Below are 23937 nucleotides of genomic sequence, written 5' to 3'. Positions count from 1 at the left end.
ACATAATTTATTCCAGGGGTCTCCAGCCCTGGCAACTTTAAGCCTGGCAGACTTCGACTCCCAGAATTCTGGGACTTTAAGTTTGCCAGGCTTAAAGTTGCCAAGGTTGGAGACCCCTGATTTATTGTATCCATCAAAATGCTAGTGAGCGGATGGCGAAGCAAAAATCTTCCTATACTTAACAAAAGTTTTTCTTTCTCTGACTCCTTTTTTTCCCCCTCTCCCTTTTCTTTTTGGTTAATATTTTTCTTGCCATTTACCCATTAGGAGGATAATCCTGCATTAACTATCCCATGAAACTGGGGATAGCCTAACATAAAATATGATTTTTTAAAATGTTATACTAGGTGGCAACTTAAGAATGAACTGGATCACAAGCCAACCCATTAAATCAGGGTTCGAAACAAGCTCTTTTTGGTTTAGAAGCTAAATGGAAACTCGAGTGGTTGAGCCGTTGTAAAATCCGACCTGCTTGCTCGGGTTGTCAGCCTTATAGAAAATACATTTATAGAGGACTTGGAGACGGGTTTTCAGCTCATTTTCGGATGCACAACCCAGTTTATTCCCAGCCAGCAGGCCTCGGGTACCAGCTGCCCCCCAACGCATGTGGAAAGGCCCGACGTGAGCAAAGGAAGCTTTCCAGATTCTGCGGGCACTTTCTATGAAGTCGGTCCCAGTTATCCTGAGCGCGCTGAGTTTATCCGTTTTTTCGCGCGTGGGTTTAGCCTGCAGGGGAAAGGTCGTGTGCCTTTCTCCCGGTCAAAGATCTCAAACAGAGCCGGACACAGAGTTAAAAACAAAAACAAGAAAAAGCGGCCAGCCTTGGGTTACACGCAACCCCAGATAACTATTTGCACGCGGGAACTCGGAGCCTCGACACAGAGCGCCTGTGTGTTTTGGCTGCTTTCGGCTTGGTGGAAAATCCTCGCTGCCGCCGCCGCCGCTGCTTCTCCGTCTCCTTTTCCAAGTCAGGGGACGGGGAAAAAAAAAACTGTTCTCCCTCTCCCAGTCCTCCACTTCCTCCCCAGCCCCGCCCAGACGAAAGAAGGTGTTGCCGTGCCTTTGGCTCTTGAGCTTACCTGGTGGCCTTTCGAACAAAGTAAGAGCAGGTAAAGTCTCCGTGATCGTCCAGCCACGCTTCCACCGCGTCCTGCTGCTGGTGGTGGCAGCTGCCTTCCATGATCGCCTGGGGCTCTGCCTGCTCACTTTTGCCCCACGAGGCAGCCGCGAGGCCCCGTCTGGCCACCTCCGCTGCCGGGGCGCCTCCTCCTCGCCGCCCTATTTGCTGTCACGCCTCACGCCCGTCCCTCCCCGGGGTGCCTTTCGGATCTCTCCTCCGGTCGGTCGCTCCCACCCCACCCCTTGTGTCCGGCTCCCGGGACTCCCAGGTGTCTGGCCGCGGCAGCCGGCGACAAGCCAACTCCACGCCGCCTCCCCGGCGAGTTGGGATCCAGCCCAGCCCTTAATGTGTAATCCGGCCGGCTCCACCCCTCACTCGGTGCCCGCTGCAGCGTTGGCCAGGAGGGACTCGGGCAGCCGCTCCCTCCCGGAGACTCCGCGGTGCTGCCGGCAAGCGGGCCAGCCTCTCCCGCCCTTCCGAGGCTGCCCTTGCCTTTCTCCCCCGCCCGGTCCCTTTCACTAACTAGATCCAAGGGGAAAATGCCCTGAATTAAAACCGGGTTCAGAGATTTTTCTCCACCCGGGACGTATTGCGGATTAAGGCTCACCGATGCCCTAAGCACTGACAAATCTTCCCTCCTTTGTACATACAAGATTTGTTACAAATCTTCGTTGGTGTTGTTGCTTTTTCTTTCTTTCTTAACTTCGTGGTGCCCCCTTTGGGCCTGGTGCCCTAAGCACGTGCTTAGTCTGCTTAATGGTTAATGCACCACCCGACATGGGGAACGGGATTTTTAGTTTCACAGAATAAAATACTAAACTGTTAAAATCATCAAGTGAAATCGAAAGGAAAGTGAGTAAAGACCTCAATAACTCTCCAATCTAACCTTTTGACCTGTCCAAAAGTATGCTGCTGCGGCATCTTTCAAAGTACTCACCTATTTTCAACTTAACAGTCCATAATAATAATAATATAGTAGAAAGGGGCTCCACCAGGCCATCTGCCCTATTGCCAAAGAACACTTATCCTTACATTAATTTTTCCTGAACAATTCTGGGGAAAGGCTGCTATCCAGCATTAGAGCACAACAAAACTCTTGCTGGATTAAATTCATCTAATGCAGCATTCCGTTTCCAAGAAAGCACCAGCAGGGCACTCATACACTAGGAATACTATTCTTAGCTATCTTTCTAGGTCAGGGGTCTCCAACCTTGGCAACTTGGCAACACTGGGCTTTCATAGCTTCATTGGACAGTTCTGCACAGTGGTGGGATTCAAAAAATTTTACTACCAGTTCTCTGGGCATGGCTTGGTGGGTGTGTCTTGGTGGGCATGGCAGGGGAAGATACTGCAAAATCTCAATTCCCTCCCCACTCCTGGGGGAAGGTTACTACAAAATCCCATTGCCTCCCCACCCCATTAACCTGCTTTCCAGCTCCGTTCTCCTGTACAGGGCAACAAAAGAAGACCCAGCCAATCAGCTGGGACTCAGGAGGCAGAGAATAGATGGGGGTGGGGTCAGTCAGAGGAGATATTTGCTGGTTTCTGAACTACTCAAAATTTCTGCTACCGATTCTCCAGAACTGGTCAGTACCTGCTGAGTACCACTTCTGGTGCCCATGTAACATTGTTTCTTGAGTACCACTGGTTGCCATTCAAATTAATTCAAAGTTCTGATTGTCCTATACATGGCACAAGGCCTCCCTATCTGAGAGGCCACCTATGACCAAGAGTTTTTATCTATCCTGAATGATCAGATAGTGTATTCTGGGTTCTATCCTTTCGATCTCCTTCCAAGTCTCATCAGGCCACATTGATGAAGACCTTGTGGTGTTTGTTGACTTAGCCAGGGAAGACTGAACGGTTGTATTTAGTAGCCACAGGGTGATGAGTGGTTTGCTACACAGTTGCTGTAATGTTTGACTCACTTGCTTCTGCCCAGATAGATAAAGCTGCTGCAAAGTGGCATTTTTTAATAGTTAAAATGTTATAGCTTTCATAGTTAAAACTAATCCTATATATTGTAATTATGCCAAGTAACTAAAACTCCCAAATAAGGTTTGACAACATTTTTGATCAAGTGATTGAATGTTAAGCTATCTTGCCTTGCCTTAATGCTTTCTCTAAGATGCTAAGGCTTGCTAAATTGTGGAGTTATACCTATTTGGAGGGTTCTCACAATGTGCAAGAAGGATTGAGAGACCAGGTGACTTTAGGCCACAGATAGTCCACCTGAATCTTGCCCAGTATTAGGCCTCCCATAAGTAGTAGTTATGCCCATCAGAAAGTTTTAAGAGTTGAATTTTCTGTATCTCTCCAAGTCATGCTGGGGCCCAACCCTAAAAGTTCTGCCTGCTTCAGCTGTCCAACATTTCAGGCAAAACTCTGGCTTTTTTCAAAGTAATCAATCAAATTGTATTTACAGTTCAAGACCAAACACAGTAAAAGACCAACACACAATACACTAAGTATAAACAGAATATTCAGCTGATAATAATTCTAATGGCAATTGCAAACAGGAAGTTATGCCTCTTTTCCTGGATGACTACTCTTCAGAAATTTCTAAGGAAGTTGAAAAATAGCTATGCCTGTTAGAAACCACCAGGTTCTTTTCTCATACTATTAACTGTTTTCCTTTCTCATTAATTGTCTTCCTCACTATTTCTATTGTTAACTGCTAATTATTTTAGGATTTTTCTCACAATTTTTAAAATTCCAGTTTATAGTATATTGTACGCCTACTCTTCTTGCAACTTCTCCTTGGCCTACTTTTGAAATGAAGTTGCCCATAATATACTAAAGATCCCTTTTGAGTATTTCTTGATAGCACATTGAAGTTCATGTAAAAAAGTTCAATATCATCATTTGAGTTGGAGCACAGATTTGTAGTATGGAGCAGAGATGGTATTCAGCAGGTTCTGACCAGTTCTGGAGAACCAGTAGCGGAAATTTTGAGTAGTTCAGAGAATCAGCAAATATCACCTCTGACTAGAGATTTTACAGTATCCTTTCCCTGCCACACCCACCAAGCCACACCCACAAAACCGGTAGTAAAAAAAATTGAATCCCACCACTGGTATGGAGATATTGAGTGGCTTGCCTCGAATTTGGATAGATATTATGAGATTGCTGCATGCTCTTTGATTCTCACACATTTAGACCCTTGTTTGCTTATGCAGAATGCAATTCCTTTTCATCTGATGATAATGTTTCCAGAAAAATAAACTATAAATTCATGTGACTTGAATTGATACTGCCTGTCCTGATGTCAAGGATGACTATGTTTGCTCTAATCATTTCTCTTTTTACAATTTCAAATTTCCCAAGGGACATCCCTCTTAACATTCCATGTTCCAATTTGATATAACTTTGTACAGCAAAGTCAACCTCTTTTGTCATGCCGCCAATTGTTCCTGAAAGTTTTCTTTCAACAATGTCATAAAATCCCTGATTACTAAAAGCTAGCCTTTGGTCTCCTTTAGTAGTTTGCAAGCTACCATCCAGCTTGGAGGATCTACTGTTGATATCCACATTTGATCATGCTGAGTTATTGCCATAAAGTGTTCTGGTGAGATTTTTTTTTTTACAGAGTACCATAGTTCACCATTGCTTTCCCTAACCATCCCTATTAATTGCCTGCTTTAATCAAAACTTTAACAGGGTAGATTTGGCATATATGTTTTTAATTGCAATTTGTATTTTTATACGAACATACTAATGGAGCATAATTATAGAATCTGTCATATTAAAAAGTCCATAATTAATAAGATGTGTCTCGCGAGCAGAATCAGTGCAATACAGATGCAAAGCTGTTTGATGTATAGATACCTCCAAAGGAAGCCTTTGAACCAGCTTGAAATTCAGCATTAGACCTCTAATGAATCCACCAGGCTGGCAGAGGTCAAGAGCTAAGCTGATTTATTTCTGGCTGGGCTACAGTGTATTTGAAATCTCACTGTGATTTCCTTTTTGCTACTCTGAAGCCTTATAGCACTTATGAGCAGACTGCATTCCTCTGGGGTCAGAATAGCTTCTGCCCTGCCCTAATTGAAAATAACTTGCTAAAATGCCTTGTCAATGTGTCATTTTTTAAAACTTATATTTAAAGGGCAGCAAAGAGCAGTGCCTTCACAGATTCACAATTACTCTCAGCTCACAGCTATTGCTTCTATCTATCGATCGATCGATCGATAGATAGCTATCCATCTCACTATTGAGAACAATTTTAATGTTTTTTGAGAAATCACTGGACAAATGTACCCAACATTAAACATTCAAAATGCAGTGCAACACTGACCAATTGCCACCTTTTGCATTTCTGTCATTTGTAGTGATAGTTGGGTGCAAGGTGTAGAAATGCTTGTGGTGGTGTCAATGTTTTGTATGCTCTGGTTAGTAGTGAGATATTACCAGAGAAAAAGCAACGTAGGATTAGGTTAACAACTCTTAATGCCTTTTGGCTATGTAGTTGCAGTGAGCTCTAGCACTTAGATCATTAGAGGTGAGTATTCCCAGGTCCTTTACAGAGCTTGGGTCATCAACAAGATCTTGACTATTAACAGCTTGTATTTTATTTTCTGATTTTTTTTTACCAATATGTAAGACAGAGCATTTATTTGTTGAGATTTGGAGTTGCCATATGTTAGACCATTCAGATACATAGTCTAGATCTTTTTGAAGGGTAGTAGTATTGTCTGTGGTATTGACCTTTACCAGCTTTACCCCCCCCACATACCCCCCCCCCCCCCCCGGGGCGGGGGGGGCAAATACTTCTCCAATTAATGTCAATCATAATTACTTGAGTAACTTCATTTAATTTTCTATAATCCCCACCTGCATAAATCTAATATTTTAACCCTGTAAAAAGATTTTCAAATAAGCACTCTTGCTGACTTACTTTTAAAAGGTACCACTGGAAGAGATTAAATGTCACTGAAGTGTCTTCTATCTGGGATTTGCTATAAATTGCCTCTGTATTTTGTTTAATTTGGATGTATACTTTTAATTTTTTGTTTATTCATCAAACTGTAGTTAAAGCAAATCATGACATAGCAAAAAGTAAAAACTCTGCCTGAAGATTTAGAACCTGCCTTTAGTATGCCAACTACTATGGAAAAATTTATACTTTGGCTTTATATTTTGCATCAAGTTATGATTTGTTGTGCAAGCTATCTTTACTATAATCATAGTGCCATGTAAGTCTAAACCTCTTTCACAGTTGCCACCAAAGTATATTTTTAGTATAATAGAAAAGATCATTAAATGACATATCAATTTCATTGGATTATATTAATATAACCTATATTAAATTTAAATTAAATCAAATTTAACTTTTGTGCCTGACTTTACCTACTTTTTTGGCCTAAATCAGGCTCTGCCTACATTTGGTTTATAGCACCAAGTATGCCTATTGATGCAAAATATGTTGTACAATTCTGACAAAAATCATGGCCATTGGAATTATTACAGAAAATTGTTGAGAACCACAGTATAAATCACATGATAAGCCAGAGAACAATAGTTTCCAAAGCAAATGGTATGCAAATGAAATGAAAACAACTCTGATGTTATTCATTCCCCACTTATCTTACGGTATTCTGTGCTTAACATTTCTAAACCACTATGAAATGTTTTAAATTTAAATAATATGCCTAAGTCTTGCTAGTAAAAAAAAAGATGATAAGCATGTACAAGAGAGCTGTGAAGCATCTTTTGTAGATTGTTCTGGCTAAAAATGAAATTAATGGGCAACTGAATTATTTGAGTCAGGAAATGGTCAATAATATTAATTACGATAAGCACATCTCATTCACATAAAAAACTCAAAGGGGCAGAGTCCATATGGACAACAAAGTGAAAGGAAAGTTGCTTAGCAGCTGTGTTTGCAGTTCAAAGATAACAAGCATCATAGGCTTAACACAAAACAAATGACCGTCAACTTTGGCCTGCAGTTTGCTGTGGATGCCTGATAAGACTGCCTATGCAGCTCATACTGATATCTCTGACATACAAGGGATTTAAGAAATGATATTCCTGAAAAGGGAGTTTTATCTTTGTTTCACTAAACTTGATGAGCAATGGTAGGAAGCAGTTGGGGAATAGTTACACTGATCCTCTGAATTAGGAAGGCATAATAAAGTTGACAGCCATATCAGGATTTTCTAGATCTATTGGCCTCTATTTTAAAGCATGGCTTTACATAAAGAAGTACAGAAGTCAGCACAAAATAATTCCCAAATGTGGAAAAACAATTTTTTCTCCTGTATTTCTCTATCATCCTACTTATTTTTGCTATAGTTGAAGATTAGGTCTAGTTGGCTTTAGATCTAATCTTCAACCATAGCAATAAAACAATATCCTCCATTCCACCTGAATGAACACCTCCTTGTGTTCAAGGAGCACAAAGCCAACTAGACAACACAAAGAGATCTGTCCTTCACTGCTGTCTTTCTCCCAATGACTGACCATTGCACAAATGCTGCAGCAACAGAGCAGAAACCATGCACAAATACACAGACACACATTTTCTTCAGTGACTCAAGAAAGGAAGGCACTGCAAATCAAGAAAATTCACTGGGTGATTTTAACAAGCCACTATCTTTGAAACCCACTATCTAGCTTCGAAAACCACTAACTAGGATAGTTAACATGAGAAGAATCATTAGCAAGATTAAGGGGTTTGTAGACTGTCTTACTCAGATCCTGGAGTAAAGTTAGGACTTCAATCAATTGATCAATTAGTCAGTAATAATTATATGCTTAATCAAGAATTTGTTTAAAAATTATAGATTTTTTATTGCTGTTGCTACCTCTGATTCATTTTTTTTCACAAGAAGTCTGTTAAGCAAAGTTAATTTTTAGTAGCTCACATTAACTCCATTTAGTAGATACATGACTTATTTCCACTGATTTAGTGTGATCAGTTTTTGTTTAAAAAAAATACTGAATTCATCTTCCTTCTCTTGCTCTTTTTGATACTATCCTTATCAGAGGTAGTATTCAGCAGGTTCTGACCAGTTCTGGAGAACCGGCAGTGGAAATTTTGAGTAGTTCAGAGAACCGGCAAATATCACCTCTGACTGGCCCCGCCCCCATCTATTCTCTGCCTCCTGGGTCCCAGCTGATTGGCTACGTCTTCTTTTGTTGCCCTGAATAGGACAACGGAGCTGGAACGGAGAATGGAGCTGGTTAGTGAGGTGGGGAGGGAATGGGATTTTGTAGTAACCTTCCCCCAGGAGTAGGGAAGGAATGGAGATTTTGCCACGACCACTAAGCCACGACCACAGAACCAGTAGTAAAAATCTTTGAGCCCCACCACTGATCCTTATCCTTACCTATGAAGAATTTAATCATCCTGCATTCAAGGAGAGATATTTCTAGTCATTCTCAAATTCTAATAGTCTCCAGCACTGAACCCATGTTAAGGAATAATTAAGGTAGGCATTTTGATAGCAAATTTGGACTTTCTTGTTTACTGTTACTACTTTTCCTTTTAGTGCCAGGTAAAATGATTCTTGATTTTAGGGAGAATGGTAAAGGTATCCTGAGCTAAACTCAAACCAAACAGTATCAACTGCACTTAATGAATTCTCCTCCCTCTCTAAACATTCCTGCAGTTTCTAACATCAGTTTGCACTGCACCTAAACAAATAAAGTAAGAGACAAAACATAAATACTTTATTTCTGGCACTTTCCATTAAAACTAGAATGTATTGCCTGGCCCAAGAGACCTATACATCCCATTGTACATTAGAAGTACTTTGATATATTTATTGCATTACCTTCTTGCAAATAAAGGCAAAAAAATATTTTCGTCCTTCCTCAAAGATTTCCCATGTATATGCATTTTGTTATTGAATAATGAAGCATTAGAATGAAGTCTCTTGCTGGCGGAAACATTTGCCATGATACAACTAAGAAACGACCAAGATGACAGATGAATATCTTAGACAATAGAATAAAAATCTGTAGTGCTGGCTGGCTATTTTTTCACATTGACCAGCCCATATCCATGTCCTGGAATGGCTACCCAACCGGCAATCATAAATCTTAGTGTGGTTTCAAACAATTCACAGTTGAATCATATACTATAAGGCAGGGCTGTCAAACTCCTGGCCTGCGAGCTGGATGTGCCACATGCTGGCCACGCCCATGCCTGGTTTAGTGAAGGAAAAACAAGTCCCGATATGTCATGTGACGCGGCCATGACAACATGAGTTTGACATCCCTGCTATAAGGGAATAATACTAATACATGAAGACAATTACAGTTTCATTCCTGCATGTATTTTTTTAAATGTTTCACCTCCCCACCCCATGAAAAACAAATAGAATTAATCAGTTGATTTCCTATGTTTTCCAAATCATCTAGAGAGATAATTACATAGTCTGGATACAGCATCAGCAGAGTTCAATCTAATTTGGAACTGACTGAAGCAAAACAGTCAATTAAACAGCTGCACAAATTCAAGGAAGCAATATTTATTCTGCCTGGGATAACCACTATTTGTCAAAATATGTTAGTAGCCCAAGATAATCAGTTCCCTCAGGCCATCATCTATGGATGGACAGATTTGGCCTTGAGAGCCTATAGAAGCAGAGGAGAAATAAATTCTCCACTGCCAACAGGATAGATATATAAAATTAACATTGGAAGCACCACCAGTGGCCACATTCTACTCATATGGAACACACCACCTCAGATTAAAGCTTGCCTCTGAGTAATGAAATGCAAAGATCTTGGACTCTAGGTGGCTTGTTCAGCAATGTTTTAAGGATTCTCACTTTTCTTTTAAATGATGGCTTTTTAAAACAGTGAATAAATTTACTTTCAAAAATATGCTGGATTATTTCACATAAACAGCTGAGGAACCAGGCACCTTGTCTGGGAGCAAAATGCAATATGAATAATGTATTCAATTTATTTTAAAGCAACAAAAGTAAGTTGAAAAAGCACAGAAGTTTATACAAGTTCAGTTTTGATATAAAACAGATTATTATTTGTGTCCAAAAAAAGTTATATAGGCCATTTTATGATTACAAACAGAGTTCTGGGCTTCAACTTTTGAGCCAAACCTTACATGTATTGTGTTAAACAATACGAAGGATTTGCTTACTGACTTTTTTGGGACAAGAATATATCAAGTTATATTATAAATGGAAGCTTGAAGTCTGAAATGTCACTGAGCATGAAAAGAAGCTTTATTTAAGAGATTCTTGTTACTATAACTGCTTAGTACCAGTTAGATGCCGGTAAGATTCCAGTATTAGTATATCAACAGTTTGTATTTACCAGAGCACTTTAAAAGTGAAATTAAAACTTTCCCCAGCAAATTATAAATCTTCTTTTCCCATTTAAAATACCCCCTTCTCCCAAAAATACCTCCAGAGATATCACGTTTGGATTTTCACAAGTGTTTTTGACTCTCTAATTTCACAGTACCAAATACCTGGAAATACAATTAAAAACAAAAGCAAGACAGTTAAGATAGTGTTCTTGGAATGTAGCTTGTTGTTATATACATAGTTGCAGCCACTATGAACTGGCAGGATTGGTATGCTCCAGTCCCTTCAATTAAACAATGTCAAACTATTGGAATCCAGGATGCATGCTTTCTCTGTTGCAGTGCCTGCCCTTTGGAATGAGGTTGTCCCTGATATCCAGATAGGTTCCACCCTGGTGGCATTCAGGAAAGCCTTAAAAGCCTGGCTGATCTCCCAGGCCTTGGGCTGGGATCAGATTTGTTTGAGGATATTCTTGGTTAACTGGACTTGCCATTGGTTCTTGTTCTTTATTTCTTCCTAATTCATTTCTAATTAGGATATTCCTTTGCCTTTAAAGCCCTACATGGCATGGGTCCAGGGTATCTGAGCAGCCGTCTCTCCATGATGAGACAAATCTGCCCACTCATACCAGCAAGAGTGGCCTGCTATTGATCTCATCTGCTAAGGAATTGCACCAAGTGTGGTCAAGGAGAAGAGCCTTTTTCACTGTGGCCCCATCTCTGTGGAATATTCTACCACTGGAGATGAGAATTGCCCCTTCCTTTTGGCATTCCAGAACAGTATCCAAATCTGGCTTTGCCAGCTGGGCTGGGGCTCTAAGGGAGGCACTCACCACTGGAAGTGGCTGACGGGGTAAGAAGTCCTCATCCTTATCCCATTTGACTCTTGATTCCCCTAGTTCTGTTTTAATATAACTCTTAATAATAGTTCAATTCTCTACTGTTTTAATGTTTTAACTACTGTATTTTTACTTGTTTTATAACCTGTAAGCTGCCCAAGGTCACTTTGTAGGGGAGACGGGTGGCATAAAAGCTCAATAAATAAATATTCTAATTTTTGTTCTGTCTAGTTTTATTACAGTGTGTGCTGTCTTCAGTTGGAAGTCTAAACTGAATAAATTAAATTAAAACAATTAAATTATATTAAATCCTAATATTTGAGGGGCTGAAAAGTATAAAACCAAAATATAAAACCAAATTTCTATTATCATTCTATTATCTATTATGGTCAGAATGATACACTTATATATCACTTTGGTTCAGGGGTGAAATTCAGATTTTTCCCTGCCAGCTGTGTGGGCATGGCTGTGGGCATGGCTTGGTATAATAGTAATAGCAACCGGGGCAATGGGGGCGATATTTTACTGATTCAAATAGTCCCTACCACCTCTTCTGAGGTGGGCTGAGGTGGTTGAATTTCACCCCTACTTTGGTTGTTCTGTTGTAAACTGCTTGCAATTCCTTGGTTGGACTGTTTGCTTCTTTGGTAGTTTCTTGATATAAACCGACAGCAACTTGCACTCCTACTAGCATAGATGATGTTGTCTAGTTTGGGTAATGAAACGTATGCAAGAAAACAAGGAAGCTCAGAGTCCACCAATGACCCCCTCATGTTTTTGATGTATGGCAGTGTTATCAGATAATACACAATCAGAGTTGGAAGAGAACTTGTAGGTCATCTAGTCCAACCCCCCGCACCTAAGCGGGAAACCCTACACCATTTCTGACAAATGGCAATCCAATCTCTTCTTGAAAGTCTCAAGTGATGATGCTCCCACAACTTCCGAGGGCAAGCTGTTCCATTGGTTAATTGTTCTCACTGTCAAAAAGTTTCTTCTTATTTCTAGGCTAAATCTCTCCTTGTTCAGTTTCCATCCATTATTCCATACCAGGCCTACATGCGCTTTAGAAAATAGCTTAGAGGAAATAATGGGACTACAAACTGTAAATAAGATCAAATATTTAGGTATTTGGTTAAGATCTAAAACGATAACACTGAAGGAAGATAATTATACAAAAGTATTACAACAAATTGGAAGAGACTTGGGAAATTGGAGTAAAATGCAGATCGCATTATTAGGCAGAATTGCCACAATCAAAATGAATGTTCTACCTAAATTGTTATATTTATTTCAAACAATCCCTATATTATTAGATAATTTTTTTAAAGAGTTGGACAAAATTATTATGAAATTCATTTGAGCAGGCAAGAAACCAAGAATTAAAAGAATTTACCTACAAGACAATAAAAGTAGAGGCAGCTCTGGACTCCCTGCATGGGAGACTTATTATAGAGCAACGGTGTTAGTGTGGATAAAGGATTGGATTAAACTGGAAAATAAAAGAATTTTAACACTAGAGGGTTATGATTTACAAATAGGGTGGCATGCCTTTTTGTGGAACCCGAATAGTAAAAGCCACTCATATTTCTATAGACATACCCTGCGTAAATCTTTGATTAAAACTTGGACAGATATCAGGAGAAATCATTATATTAAAGTTCCGACATGTTTATCAACAATGGAGGCAATGTTCCATCCTAACACAATGGATATTAGTAAAAAGCTTAAATATCACAAAATTTTAGATAAAGAAGGGAAACTTACATTGATCCAAAATTTAGAAAATCAAGAAATAATTATTGATTGTTGGTCATATTTTCAAATAGCAATGAGATATTTGGATTAGAAACAAAAAATACTCAACTCAATAAGATACTCTTGGGCCCAGAAAAAAAATATGATATCCAAATTATATAATTATTTACTAGAATATGAATTAGCTGAGGAAATTGTGAAAGGACCAATGATATCATGGGCAAAAATTTTTGGCCACAATATAGATCTAGACGACAGGGAAGAAATTTGACAGAGAAATCTTACATTAACAAAATCAGTATCTTATAAAGAAAACTTATAAAAAATGATATATAGATGGCATCTGGCACCCTCTAGATTGGCAAAAATGTATCCAACAGTAAACCCGACTTGTTGGAAATGTAAGGGAAATCATGGTACCTTCTTCCATCTCTGGTGGACATGCCCAGTGGTTAAAAAAAATTGGATCAGGATCAAAACTTGGATAGAGGAAATGGTCCAAGGTGGATTGGAGTGGGAACCTAAATTGTACCTCCTGGGTATTATTAAAGAGGGTTATTCCCTCAAAGTAAAGTATTTGATTATTCATATATTAACAGCGGCACAAATCTCACTGGCATAATACTGGAAAATGCCTAATATACCGCCTATATATTTTATCATTCAAAAAATTTATGAATGTGCCAAAATGGAGAAACTCACATTAAGGAAAGGATGACTCGGAATTTTATTCGATTTGGGATAAATGGTACGACTGGTTAGAGTGTAAAAATAAAGAATGCATAAAATAAGTGGGGGAATGAATCTACGAAACATATTATGATATATATACCAACGGACAGGAATTTACAAACGTTGTTAGTTCTAGACCTCCTTGCTCTTTGATTAAGTAATAGATAGAATATATTTGCAAAAACACATAATTATAATCCAATGACAAATAATAATAATAGATTATTATGTTTATAGAGTATAGATAACAGCTAATTTACAGGATATAGGAAATAACTGCCACTTAATATTTATTATGAAATATTTAACTCACAATCAAATGTTTTAGAGAAAAATATAATTAGTTTTATTATTGAAAGTGTTGTGATATCTACTTGTATGACTTTTTACCTTTTATTTTTGTATATTTGTATATTTTAACTTTTTATATTTAATAAAGTTTTTTCAAATTAAAAAAAAAGAAAATAGATTGACCCCTTCCTCTCTGTGGCAGCCCCTCAAATATTGGAAGACTGCTATCATGTCTCCCCTGGTCCTTCTTTTCACTAGACTAGCCATGTCCAGTTCCTGTAACCGTTCTTCATATGTTTTATTTTTCATTCCCTAATCATCCTGGTTGCTCTTCTCTGTACTTTTTCTAGAGTCTCAATATCTTTTTTATAATGTGGTGAACAAAACTGGATGCAATACTCTAGGTGTGGGCTTACTAAGGTTTTGTAGAGTGGTATTAGTACCTCACTTGATCTAGATTGTATCCCTCTGTTAATGCAATTTAGGATTGCATTACCTTTTTTTGCTGCTGCTGCACACTGTTGGGTCATATTTAGTTGGTTGTCCAAGATCCCTCTCCCAGTTACTGCTATTGAGCCTGGTTTCACCCAGTCTATATGTGTACGTTTGTTTTTTCTTGCCTAAGTGTAGGACTTTACTTTTCTCTACATTGAATTTCATTTTGTTAGATATGGCCCAGTGTTCTAGTCTGTCAAGATCCATCTTATTCTTTTTACAGCTTGTGTTGTTTGTGCTATATTGGGTTGAATGGTCAGGCACTTTTTGATGAAGTTGAATGGAGATCCATTTTGCTGAAGATATTATACAGAAGATCTGTTTCCTTTTTCTGATGTTCAGAATTGAATTCATCTTTTGCAGTGTCCTGTTCTTCCAATTCTTGGAAATGTAGTTTCTTTTTTCTGCTGGTTAGTGTTGTTGCAATGTTTCTGTTCTCGTCTGAGTAGAGTTCTTATACAGCTTGTCTTGTGGAAGGTTGGGTTATTACTTTGGTAGCGGAGCACTCAAGTGGTGTGCGTGTTTTTTGTTTTTCGTTTTTTGTTACATTTGTCTTTCTAGTTTGCCATCTTAGTCTCTGTTGATCAGGTTATCCAAGAAGAATAATGAGTTATTGTTTTCTTCTTTCTGGTGATTTGGATTTCTTTGAAAATGTTTTTGATGGTTTTGTGGGTGTTTCTAATTGGTCCTTTTTTATTGTGGTGGTTTGTTGTCTACATATCCAATCTATATTTTTGATCATATTTGTGAGATTGCTATTGATTACAGATGATGCATTATGACTCCCACTATGAGTACTGAAAGTGGTGATTCCATACATGTACCTTTAATTTGTTGCAAGTTTGTCGATCGAATTAAAAATGTCTCATAATTCATTTATTAACTCAATTACTAGATTAACAAAGAAATAAAACTTTAATCCTAGACTTAAAACTTTCTTCAATTAATATAATAGTATCAAGTATATAGACATCCTGTCTCCTACTATGTGGCACATCAATGAAAAAATAAATACAAGTATATTTGGATTTTCTTTAAGCTAATAGATACACTGTATTATTATGTAAAACCATTATGGTTTGCCATTAGCAAGAAATTATATAAATTGCACTGGGAAAGAGCTCCCTTCCTCCCCGATCAGCACCAATACATACTTATATAAGTATGGTATTAGATCTTGTAGGGGTGGGAAGGGGGAGAAATGGAAATAGGACTCTTTTGCTATTCTACGTCAGAGGCATTAGATATAAAACTGCCATAAAGCACTAAAACAATGTGCAGAGAAGAGTCCAAGTAACAGCAGTTTAGGTGATGATAGAAGAATGAACAGAACAAAGGCTAATTGTAGAATTGACCTCGCACTATTTGGAATGCGTAAATAATATAATTTAAAAGTCTATTTGCCATTATTGCCATGCAGCTGGACCACTACTTAAAATAATGCTGTTGGAACTCAGAAAATCATTACTTTACTGTTATGAAAATTATGAATTATGAAAATGGAGTCATGAAATAAACTTCTGAGGGATATGGTACTCCTTTGTAATATGCTTTCTGAAACCAATCATTGACTTAAGTTCTGCTTTTATTTTATTTTATTTATTTTATATTTTCAGGGTTGTCATTTTGGCATCAGCCGTTCCGCCTTTTTTCATCAACGCTAATTCAGAATTAGATTTGTTGGGACTGTGATAATTTTTAATGCAGTATTTAGCATTCTCAATAAAAGTTGAAGGATGATAAAAATTGTCTTATGAACAAATACATTGTATGTTTAATCCATCACAATTCAAACTTATTTAAAAACTAGGGCAGAGGCTAAAACCCAGTTTTCCTTTATGATGATGCTAGAAAGCAAATTCCTGAGCTGGGTGCCCTGTTGTGAAGGCCCTATAGTACCTATGTATATATATATATAGGTACAATAGGGCATTATATATAGGTATTATAAGGCCTATAGTAGTAGTATGAAGATCCCAAACTGAATTTATAAAATAATTTTGGAATGTAAACACATTCTTACATGATCTTAACTTGCACATGCTACCCTTCTCTTAAATATTGCAGATTTGGTGCAGAATAAATCTTCATCAACTTTGGGAAAACACATAATGATACAACTTCTAAATAATGAAACAAATACAAATATATTGCAAAAGTATTTTCTGCCACTCAAACCAATGGGGCTTCAGTTGTATATTTGATTCAATTAAGCATTTATACTCATGAAATCCTCTGCTTTTATAAAAAAAATACTTTCCCTTCTTTATGCCTGTTCTTCCTTACACTATTGTTAGGAATTCCTGTCAGGATACAGCATATGAAACCAACTGTACAAGGAGAATATTCGACAAAGGAAAAATGGCAAAAGAGTGAACTTTAAGAGGAGTCATACATCGTTCACCAGATTGGCTTATGCATTCTATGCATTAAATCTAATTTGGATCTAATCAGAAAACATTAAAAGGGAAAATATCATTCAATTCATATCTGCTTCATGTTAAAAAATAAAATCAAAGCCAACGATATTATGCAGATCTTGACATAGTCCCAAGCATTCTGGGTTTCGGTTAGAAAGATATGTGGGGGAAAATCAGTTAATAATTAAATCACAACAGATTGAATAAACAAGTGGGCAATGTAGTTTTCCTGTATTTACCAGATGGCATGTCCTGATGCTGGCAGATAGAATAGACTTTTATTTTGTTTTATTCATCTCTTTAAATAGCTGCAAATGAGAAAGATTTTTCATCATTCAACATGAAAGGAAATCAAAAGTTGCCATAGTCATTTGTTATGAGCAGGTTTATCCTGCCCTCCCAAATGAATATTTAATGGCTTTTTGAAGTCTCTACTGCACATTGTTTAAAAAAAAAAGTTTTAACAGTTTTTTAAAAGTGGTTTTAATGTTTCAATGATTCTTATGGTTATTTTGCTGTGCCATTTTGTATTTTAAATTTTTATACCTGCCATTCAGAGTCACATGTGTGAGATGGATGGTTATATAAATTTATCAAATAAATACATTCAGGTAGTCCTTATTTATTGACTGCCTTGTACAGCAACCATTTGCAGTTATAATAGTGGTGAAAAAGTAATTTTGTGACCAATCCTCAAATTGATGAACTTTGTAGGTATGTAAAACAAAGGAAACCTGAAGAAGAATCATAATCACAGTCATGGTTTCACTTAGCAACTGCTTCACTTAACAATTGAGTTGCCAGTCCCACTTGTACTCTCTAAATGAAGACTATTTATTATAAGTCATGCTAGCTGGACAAATTTCTTATGTATAAATAAATAGATTAACTAAAACATAAATCAAGATATATGTGTTGTAAGAGGGAAGGACCATAAAAGCAATCGAGGGGTAAACTGTCTATTGGTATTTGAGGTGAACAAAACATTTGTAGACATCTGAGACTCTATATTAGGAAGAGAAAAATGAAAAATGAGTTATTCTATCTTTTCAGTAAAAGGTAAAATAACTTTGTACTAATCTTAGTTTGCAAAACTCAAAATGAGGCTGGGTGATGAGGAAATTCATTATTTGTATGTAAGTACTACTACATAGATATTTAAGGAAAAAATATCAATTTAAGCTAGCTCAATTCTACTAATGAACTTCCTCCAGTCAAAGACTGGCTCTGCAGATATATTGAGATGTCAAAGCTAGCCCTTAAATTGAAATGCTTCCAAAAGGAAAGAGTACTTGCAGGTGGAATATTACACTGCCATTCTCTTACCTTGAAAAACCCCACTTGCAGAGAAGATATACAAATTGTCATTTTGGCAAAAGAATTTGAGCACAGAGTCACATATCTCTGGATTCCACAGCATACAATATATAATCTTTGTCCTCAAGACACCACCCAAGGTTTCAAATTGCTCTATTTTATATCCTCTGTTCTGTAATCATATGTTGATAACTCTTTGAAAAGGATAATAATTTTAAAAAATCTCAAATAACATTTTCTTTAGAACAATAGGAAAAAGGAAGAGTCTGGAGGGCTTCTTGTATCATATAGCAGGACAGTGTTCCGTCTGTTAGCCGTAGTGGGTTGGGAGAGGATGGAAGCTAGGATCAGAAACTGCTCGGACCCATGAACTGATATAAAAGTTAAACAAAATGGAGATTAATAAATAATCCTGCTTCACTCTGATGTTTGAAAACATTGAATATATAACATGGTCCTGAGGAGTACAAATAATCCTCAAGCAAGTATTTTCGTATGATCTGCAAATAATGGCAAGGAGCCAGCAATCTATTAAAGAAGGTTCCTTCCAGTTTTGTTCCAGAATCTATTCCTCAGGATAGTCAATACCAAGAAACATTGTATCCTCATGAACTTCCTGCAAAGGTTGTAAATTGGGAACATTGTTTTGCTAATTGTTTGTTTATAACTAACTCAAGGCAATGAACACACACAATATTCTTTCTTCCTCCTATTTTCCCCACAATAGCAAGTCTATGAGGTGAGTTGGGCCGAGAGAGAATGACTGGCTCTAAATCTCCCAGCCAGCTTTAATGCCTAAGCGAGGCATTAGAATTCTCGTGGCTTCTAGTCTGGGGCCTCTGTCAGGTCATAAGTCAGTTTGTTCAAGGACTTACCCACTGGGATATGAAGCTTGGCCTTCTCTATGGTAGTACTTTGGAACATATTGACCACAGAAGGATATCTGCTCCCCTACTAGTTCCTGATATTTTATTTTGAACATGACCCTAGGTTAAATTGGGTACCCAGCAGGATTTCTCCTGTGTTTTAGTAGCAGAGACATATCTTGTGAAAAAGGAAGAGGGAAGCCCTCGCATCATAATTCCTATGGGTTCTGGGTCATTCAGGGCAGTACCTGGGACAGCTCCCAGTAGAAATTTCAAGGAACCATGAAAGTTCCTTTGGCAATGAAGATCTAACTCAGTATTTCTCAATCTTAGCAATTTGAAAATATGTGAACTTCAACTCCCATAATTCTGGCAACTGAAGCCCACACAACTTCAAGCTGCCAAGGTTGAGAAACACTGGTCTAACTATACCAGAATAGCGAAGCAATCAAATCGTGAAAGCTAATGACAAATTTAGCTATAATTGAAAATGCCAAAAGACTGGCCCAAAGCCTGGAACTTCAGCACTGGTGATCACCCTCCAGCTGTACATTCTGGTTTCATTGCCAAGAGCAATCAAGGGCACTTTATTTTATACTCCATAAATGAATGTACTTTTCAATTTTTGCACATGAATGAGGCATTGTTGACTGTAACCTATCTAAGACTGTTCCTCTAGACTGTTCTAGTGCAAAGGAGAACAGGAAGCACTGACTTTTGGTATTTTAAGCTATAGAACACAAGTGAAAATGAATGTTTGCATTGGTATAATATTTAGGAAACCTGTCACGATTAGATCTGTTTGAAGTACAAAGAGATCTACACACAGGGTCTAGAAACTTATTGGGACAATATTTTAAGGTACTTCAGTTTACTTGAAGTCTAGTAAGCATGAGGCACAAAGTAATCAGCAGCATTAAACAAAGTTATTAATTGTATCAATTTTTTTTAAATTCCTTGGAATTAGACACCTTGGGAGATGGATGGTTCCTTAGATCAGAGTTCTCCAACATTTCCAAGTTGGTGGCCCAAAGCAGGGGGGAGTGGGAAAGAAGGGATGCTTTTGTGGGCAAGTGCATGCACGAGCACCTGTGGCTTGTACAAGTGGGTCTGTGAGCACCTGCAATGCTTGTGCGAATGGGGCTGTGTGCGTGCATGCATGCACCAGCCAGCCACTCATGCCACCCGGTTGCGAATAGACTGCAGTTGTGTAGTGAGCCATAGCTCACAGGTTGGAGACCCCTGCATTAGATAACCCTCTGCTCTGTAGCATTTTATAGATCACAAACAGTATCTTGAAAAACATCCAGAAGCATCCTGATAATCAACACAGGTTATGGAGTTCAAGTGTCACATGGGCATGCTAAGGCATGCTCATCACTGCCCACACCACTACATTCTGGGTCAGTTTAAACATCTGAGTGGGTTTCAATGACAACTCTGCATCTTGTGCATTGCAATAGTCAAGCTATAACATGCTAGGGCATGAATGACTGTCCAAAGTGTTTCCCAAACTAGGAAAGGATGAAACAGGCGTAGTAGATGAAGCTATGCAAAGTTCTTCAAGAATGAAGAACTTTATCAGATATGATAAAGGATAAATTTTATAGGAACATTATGCTAATGTAGTCCACTAAATTCTGCATTTACTATCTCACCCTTAGCATGGGAATGAAACTTATATTTCTAATGTATGTCAACATAAAGAACATCTCAGTCAGAAGTTGGTTTAGATAGAAGCTATGCATGGGTTTTTTTTAAATTATAAAACCATTACTGGGGTACGAGAATGTGTGTGGTGGGGAGGAGGTCAGTCATCATTTGGTAAATCAACATTCCTTGTTTAAATAGTTTAATTTCTACATTGCTATTGTCATGCAAATATTATTTGAGGCATTCCATTCTGATAAGAATGACAGGATTTTTTTTACAAGCTGAAATATTCCAAAAGATTCATTTTTATATAATTCTCATTTTACTTATTTTTATTTATTATTAAATTTATATGCTACCTGTATTGCTATCCATTATAATTTAGAATGATGCCTATTTCTACAAGTCTAGGACCATTACAAATATTAAAAATTGGGAACTGGCTTATGCGAAATTCCAACCTACTCCAAAAATCCATTCAATAAAATTAAATATTTCAAGGGTTTGTGAAGGCTTATTCATTTTTTTAATGGAAACATATTGTTTACATCGGCACTATTTTTTGTTCTCATAATGAAATTTCAGTCTGATTGAACAGTAATGGAAAAAAGAAACAGATTTCTATTTATTTTCAGACAATGGAGGTCTGAACAGTACAAATAATATTTTACAGGTTTCTATATAAAATACAAATCATGACTTATGCTAATTCTTGTTCTATCCTGACATCTCTATGTAGAATAAAAGTGATTTTTTTTCTGTATGCTCCACATATTTGAAAGATCTATTCTACTGGGTACATTTCCAATTGTCTTCTATTTATTATAAAACAAAACAAAAATTCATGTGGATGAATAAACAAAGAACTTCAAGTTGTATCTTTGTGCACATCTACAAGATTCTGTATGGATTTAAACCTGCATTCCCTCCTATCCTAATCCTGTATGCCAGGCATGAGGCCAGTGCATGAGGCTCTTGAAGGCTTTATTTCTGGGGCCACTATAAAGACTCACACTTGTCTGAAATTTCTAACATGATTGAAAGTAGAAAAATATTTAAATATACAGAGCTGACAACTTTATGCCACATAATTAACAATTTGTATGACCTGCATATAATGATTAAATTACAAGTAAATATAAAGTTAACCTAGGCCCAGGGGTGGGATTCAATTTTTTTAACAACCAGTTCTGTGGGCGTGGCTTAGTTGGTGGGTGTGGCTTGGTGGTCATGTGACTGGCTGGGTGTGGTCAACTCAACATCACTCACATCGAGGCATGCATCTCCTCGCCTGGCCTCTCATGACTGTGGGGATGCTGCCACAGTCGTAAGTGTGAAAGATGGTCATAAGTCACTTTTTTCAGTGCCATTGTAACTTTGAATGGTCACTCCACACAAGCAAAGTACCAGCAAAAGAGGGGAAAAAACTCTGGAGAAGTTCCTGAGACAGAAAGTCTAGTCCTGCCAAGAATGTAATAAGGGTTAACAGAGAGGCAGTTTCTATAAGCAACACCAGAATGTTTCCTGCCTTCCTTACAGGATTAGGCCAGTAATTTCTTCTAACAACCGGTTCTCCAAACTGCTTAGAATGTTAACAACGAGTTCTAGTGAATAGGTGCAAACCTGTAGAATCCCACCCCTGCCTAGGCCCTGCCTAATCTTTAGAATAAGGCCCCTAGCAATTCAGTCAAATGCCAAATGACACCCCTCAGCTCTGATTAAGTACTTTAGGAGACTGTTGCATGGCTTTTGTAAATTGTATGTTGAGTCCAATCTTACAACTTAAAATAGGAATATATCAGAGAACTGAACTGCAGGCTTGTTTTATATTTGTGCCTCTTCTCAATATGAAGAGACAAAAGAAAAAAGAAAAAGAAATGGATGGCTAGTCACGATTGTAGCCATGGACAATTCTAGTTTTATCCTCATCTGCAATGGGTGTGCAGCACCTTTGCATAATTAAGTTTAGTGTGAGTTGATCTTTAGTAAGAAACACAAACTATTTTTGCAAGACGGTCATAATTGTTCTTCCCCAGCTATAGTTCTTTTCAAGCTATAATATTATATTTTCTCAATTTCTCATATATTCTGGAATTTGCACTAGTTTTGAGCAGTCTCAAGTCATCTTCAGAAGCCTTTAAAAAAGCATTCAAGAATGACTGCTTCTTTCAGTGAATCAAAAGTCTTTTTTTTTCTTTTGAAAGGAAATATGAAATGTTTTGCAACCAAAATATCACGTTGTTACCAAATAATACAGTTAAAAATTTTACTATACTAAAACTTAACAATGCTACTGCTTCATCCATTCTTTTCCAGTCTAAGCTCTAATAATTGCCACAGAAAATTGCTCAAATGTCTACTTGTGTTAAAATTATAGCATTTATAGGAAATACTTTTCTAAAATGTTGTCTAAAATTTAATCTTTCATGAGGAAAAACAGTATTTAAAGTCATAGTTAAAATCATGATCAATAACTTTTGTGTGACTTATTCCTCAAACCCTTTAAAACAAAGATCCAGAAGTTAACTTTACATGCATGCAAGAATTGCTGAACAATCACCAAGAAAAGCAATAAGAAATCTGTAATAAAAAGTTGAACATGACTCACCAGAGTGTGCTTTTTAACTTGGAAACTTCTAGCTCTGTCAGGTATTATTTTAATAATGACCATCCTGGGCTTCAGCTTAGACAAATGCTGAGAGTTAGTATTTAGCAATATTTATATTAGACTGTGTTATGGAATTATTGCTATAACCCTCTTTTTAATGATCAGGTTTTGCTACTAAGCTAAATGAGCAAGCTGGCACAGAGGAAGTTTGATGTGGTATTTTCTTAATATGTTAGAACTATATTTAAAGTTCCACCTGAGACCTGCAATTTTAATAGGCTATGTTCCTTGGGCTTCCTTGAGTGCTGAGGAAGATTTTATTCCCAAGCCTGCTGAGAGGCAACTATTTTAAGAGGAATAAGAATGTCAGTCTTTATGTAGGTGCAGATTCTGCAAGAAACAGAAACATTAAATCTGTGCTTTGAGAATTATAAGAATATGAAATGAAATTTGGTTCTCTCCAAATATAAATTTAGTGCTCTCACACAGAATTCAAGTAGTTTACATTTCCTTTTTCTTTCAATATCCCTTTATTGTCAATTAATTCATTGCATA

At 37.5% G+C, this 23937-nt stretch overlaps 1 protein-coding gene and 1 long non-coding RNA gene across 7 annotated transcripts in view; one reads left to right on the top strand and one right to left on the bottom strand.

The window, feature by feature from the left end:
- PDE5A (phosphodiesterase 5A) overlaps positions 1-23937 on the bottom strand; it is a 98931-nt gene that overhangs the window by 73531 nt on the left and 1463 nt on the right. For 2 of the 6 annotated variants that reach the window (XM_087963183.1, XM_026667071.2), the window contains exon 1: positions 1080-1471. The exons of 3 other annotated variants lie outside the window; for them this stretch is intronic. In XM_087963183.1, coding sequence (XP_087819309.1) covers positions 1080-1180 — 101 coding nt within the window. In that variant the 5' untranslated portion in view covers positions 1181-1471. Of the gene's footprint in view, positions 1-1079; positions 1567-23937 lie in introns of those variants that run through there. One more of the 6 variants, XM_026667070.2, reaches the window with a different exon arrangement.
- On the top strand, positions 740-11461 carry LOC148130709 (uncharacterized). The gene is made up of 4 exons (XR_015749240.1): positions 740-1109; positions 4603-4688; positions 8111-8316; positions 10940-11461. It is a non-coding gene; the product is annotated as an uncharacterized LOC148130709 (long non-coding RNA).

The sequence above is a fragment of the Notechis scutatus genome, chromosome 4 (genome assembly GCF_049901735.1).
Source record: "Notechis scutatus isolate UNSWTSFEM ecotype Mainland chromosome 4, rNotScu1.2, whole genome shotgun sequence".
NCBI classification, from domain to species: Eukaryota; Metazoa; Chordata; class Lepidosauria; order Squamata; family Elapidae; genus Notechis; species Notechis scutatus.
Note: the sequence above shows the minus strand (reverse complement) of the source record. Positions and strands in the feature narration are given on the sequence as shown.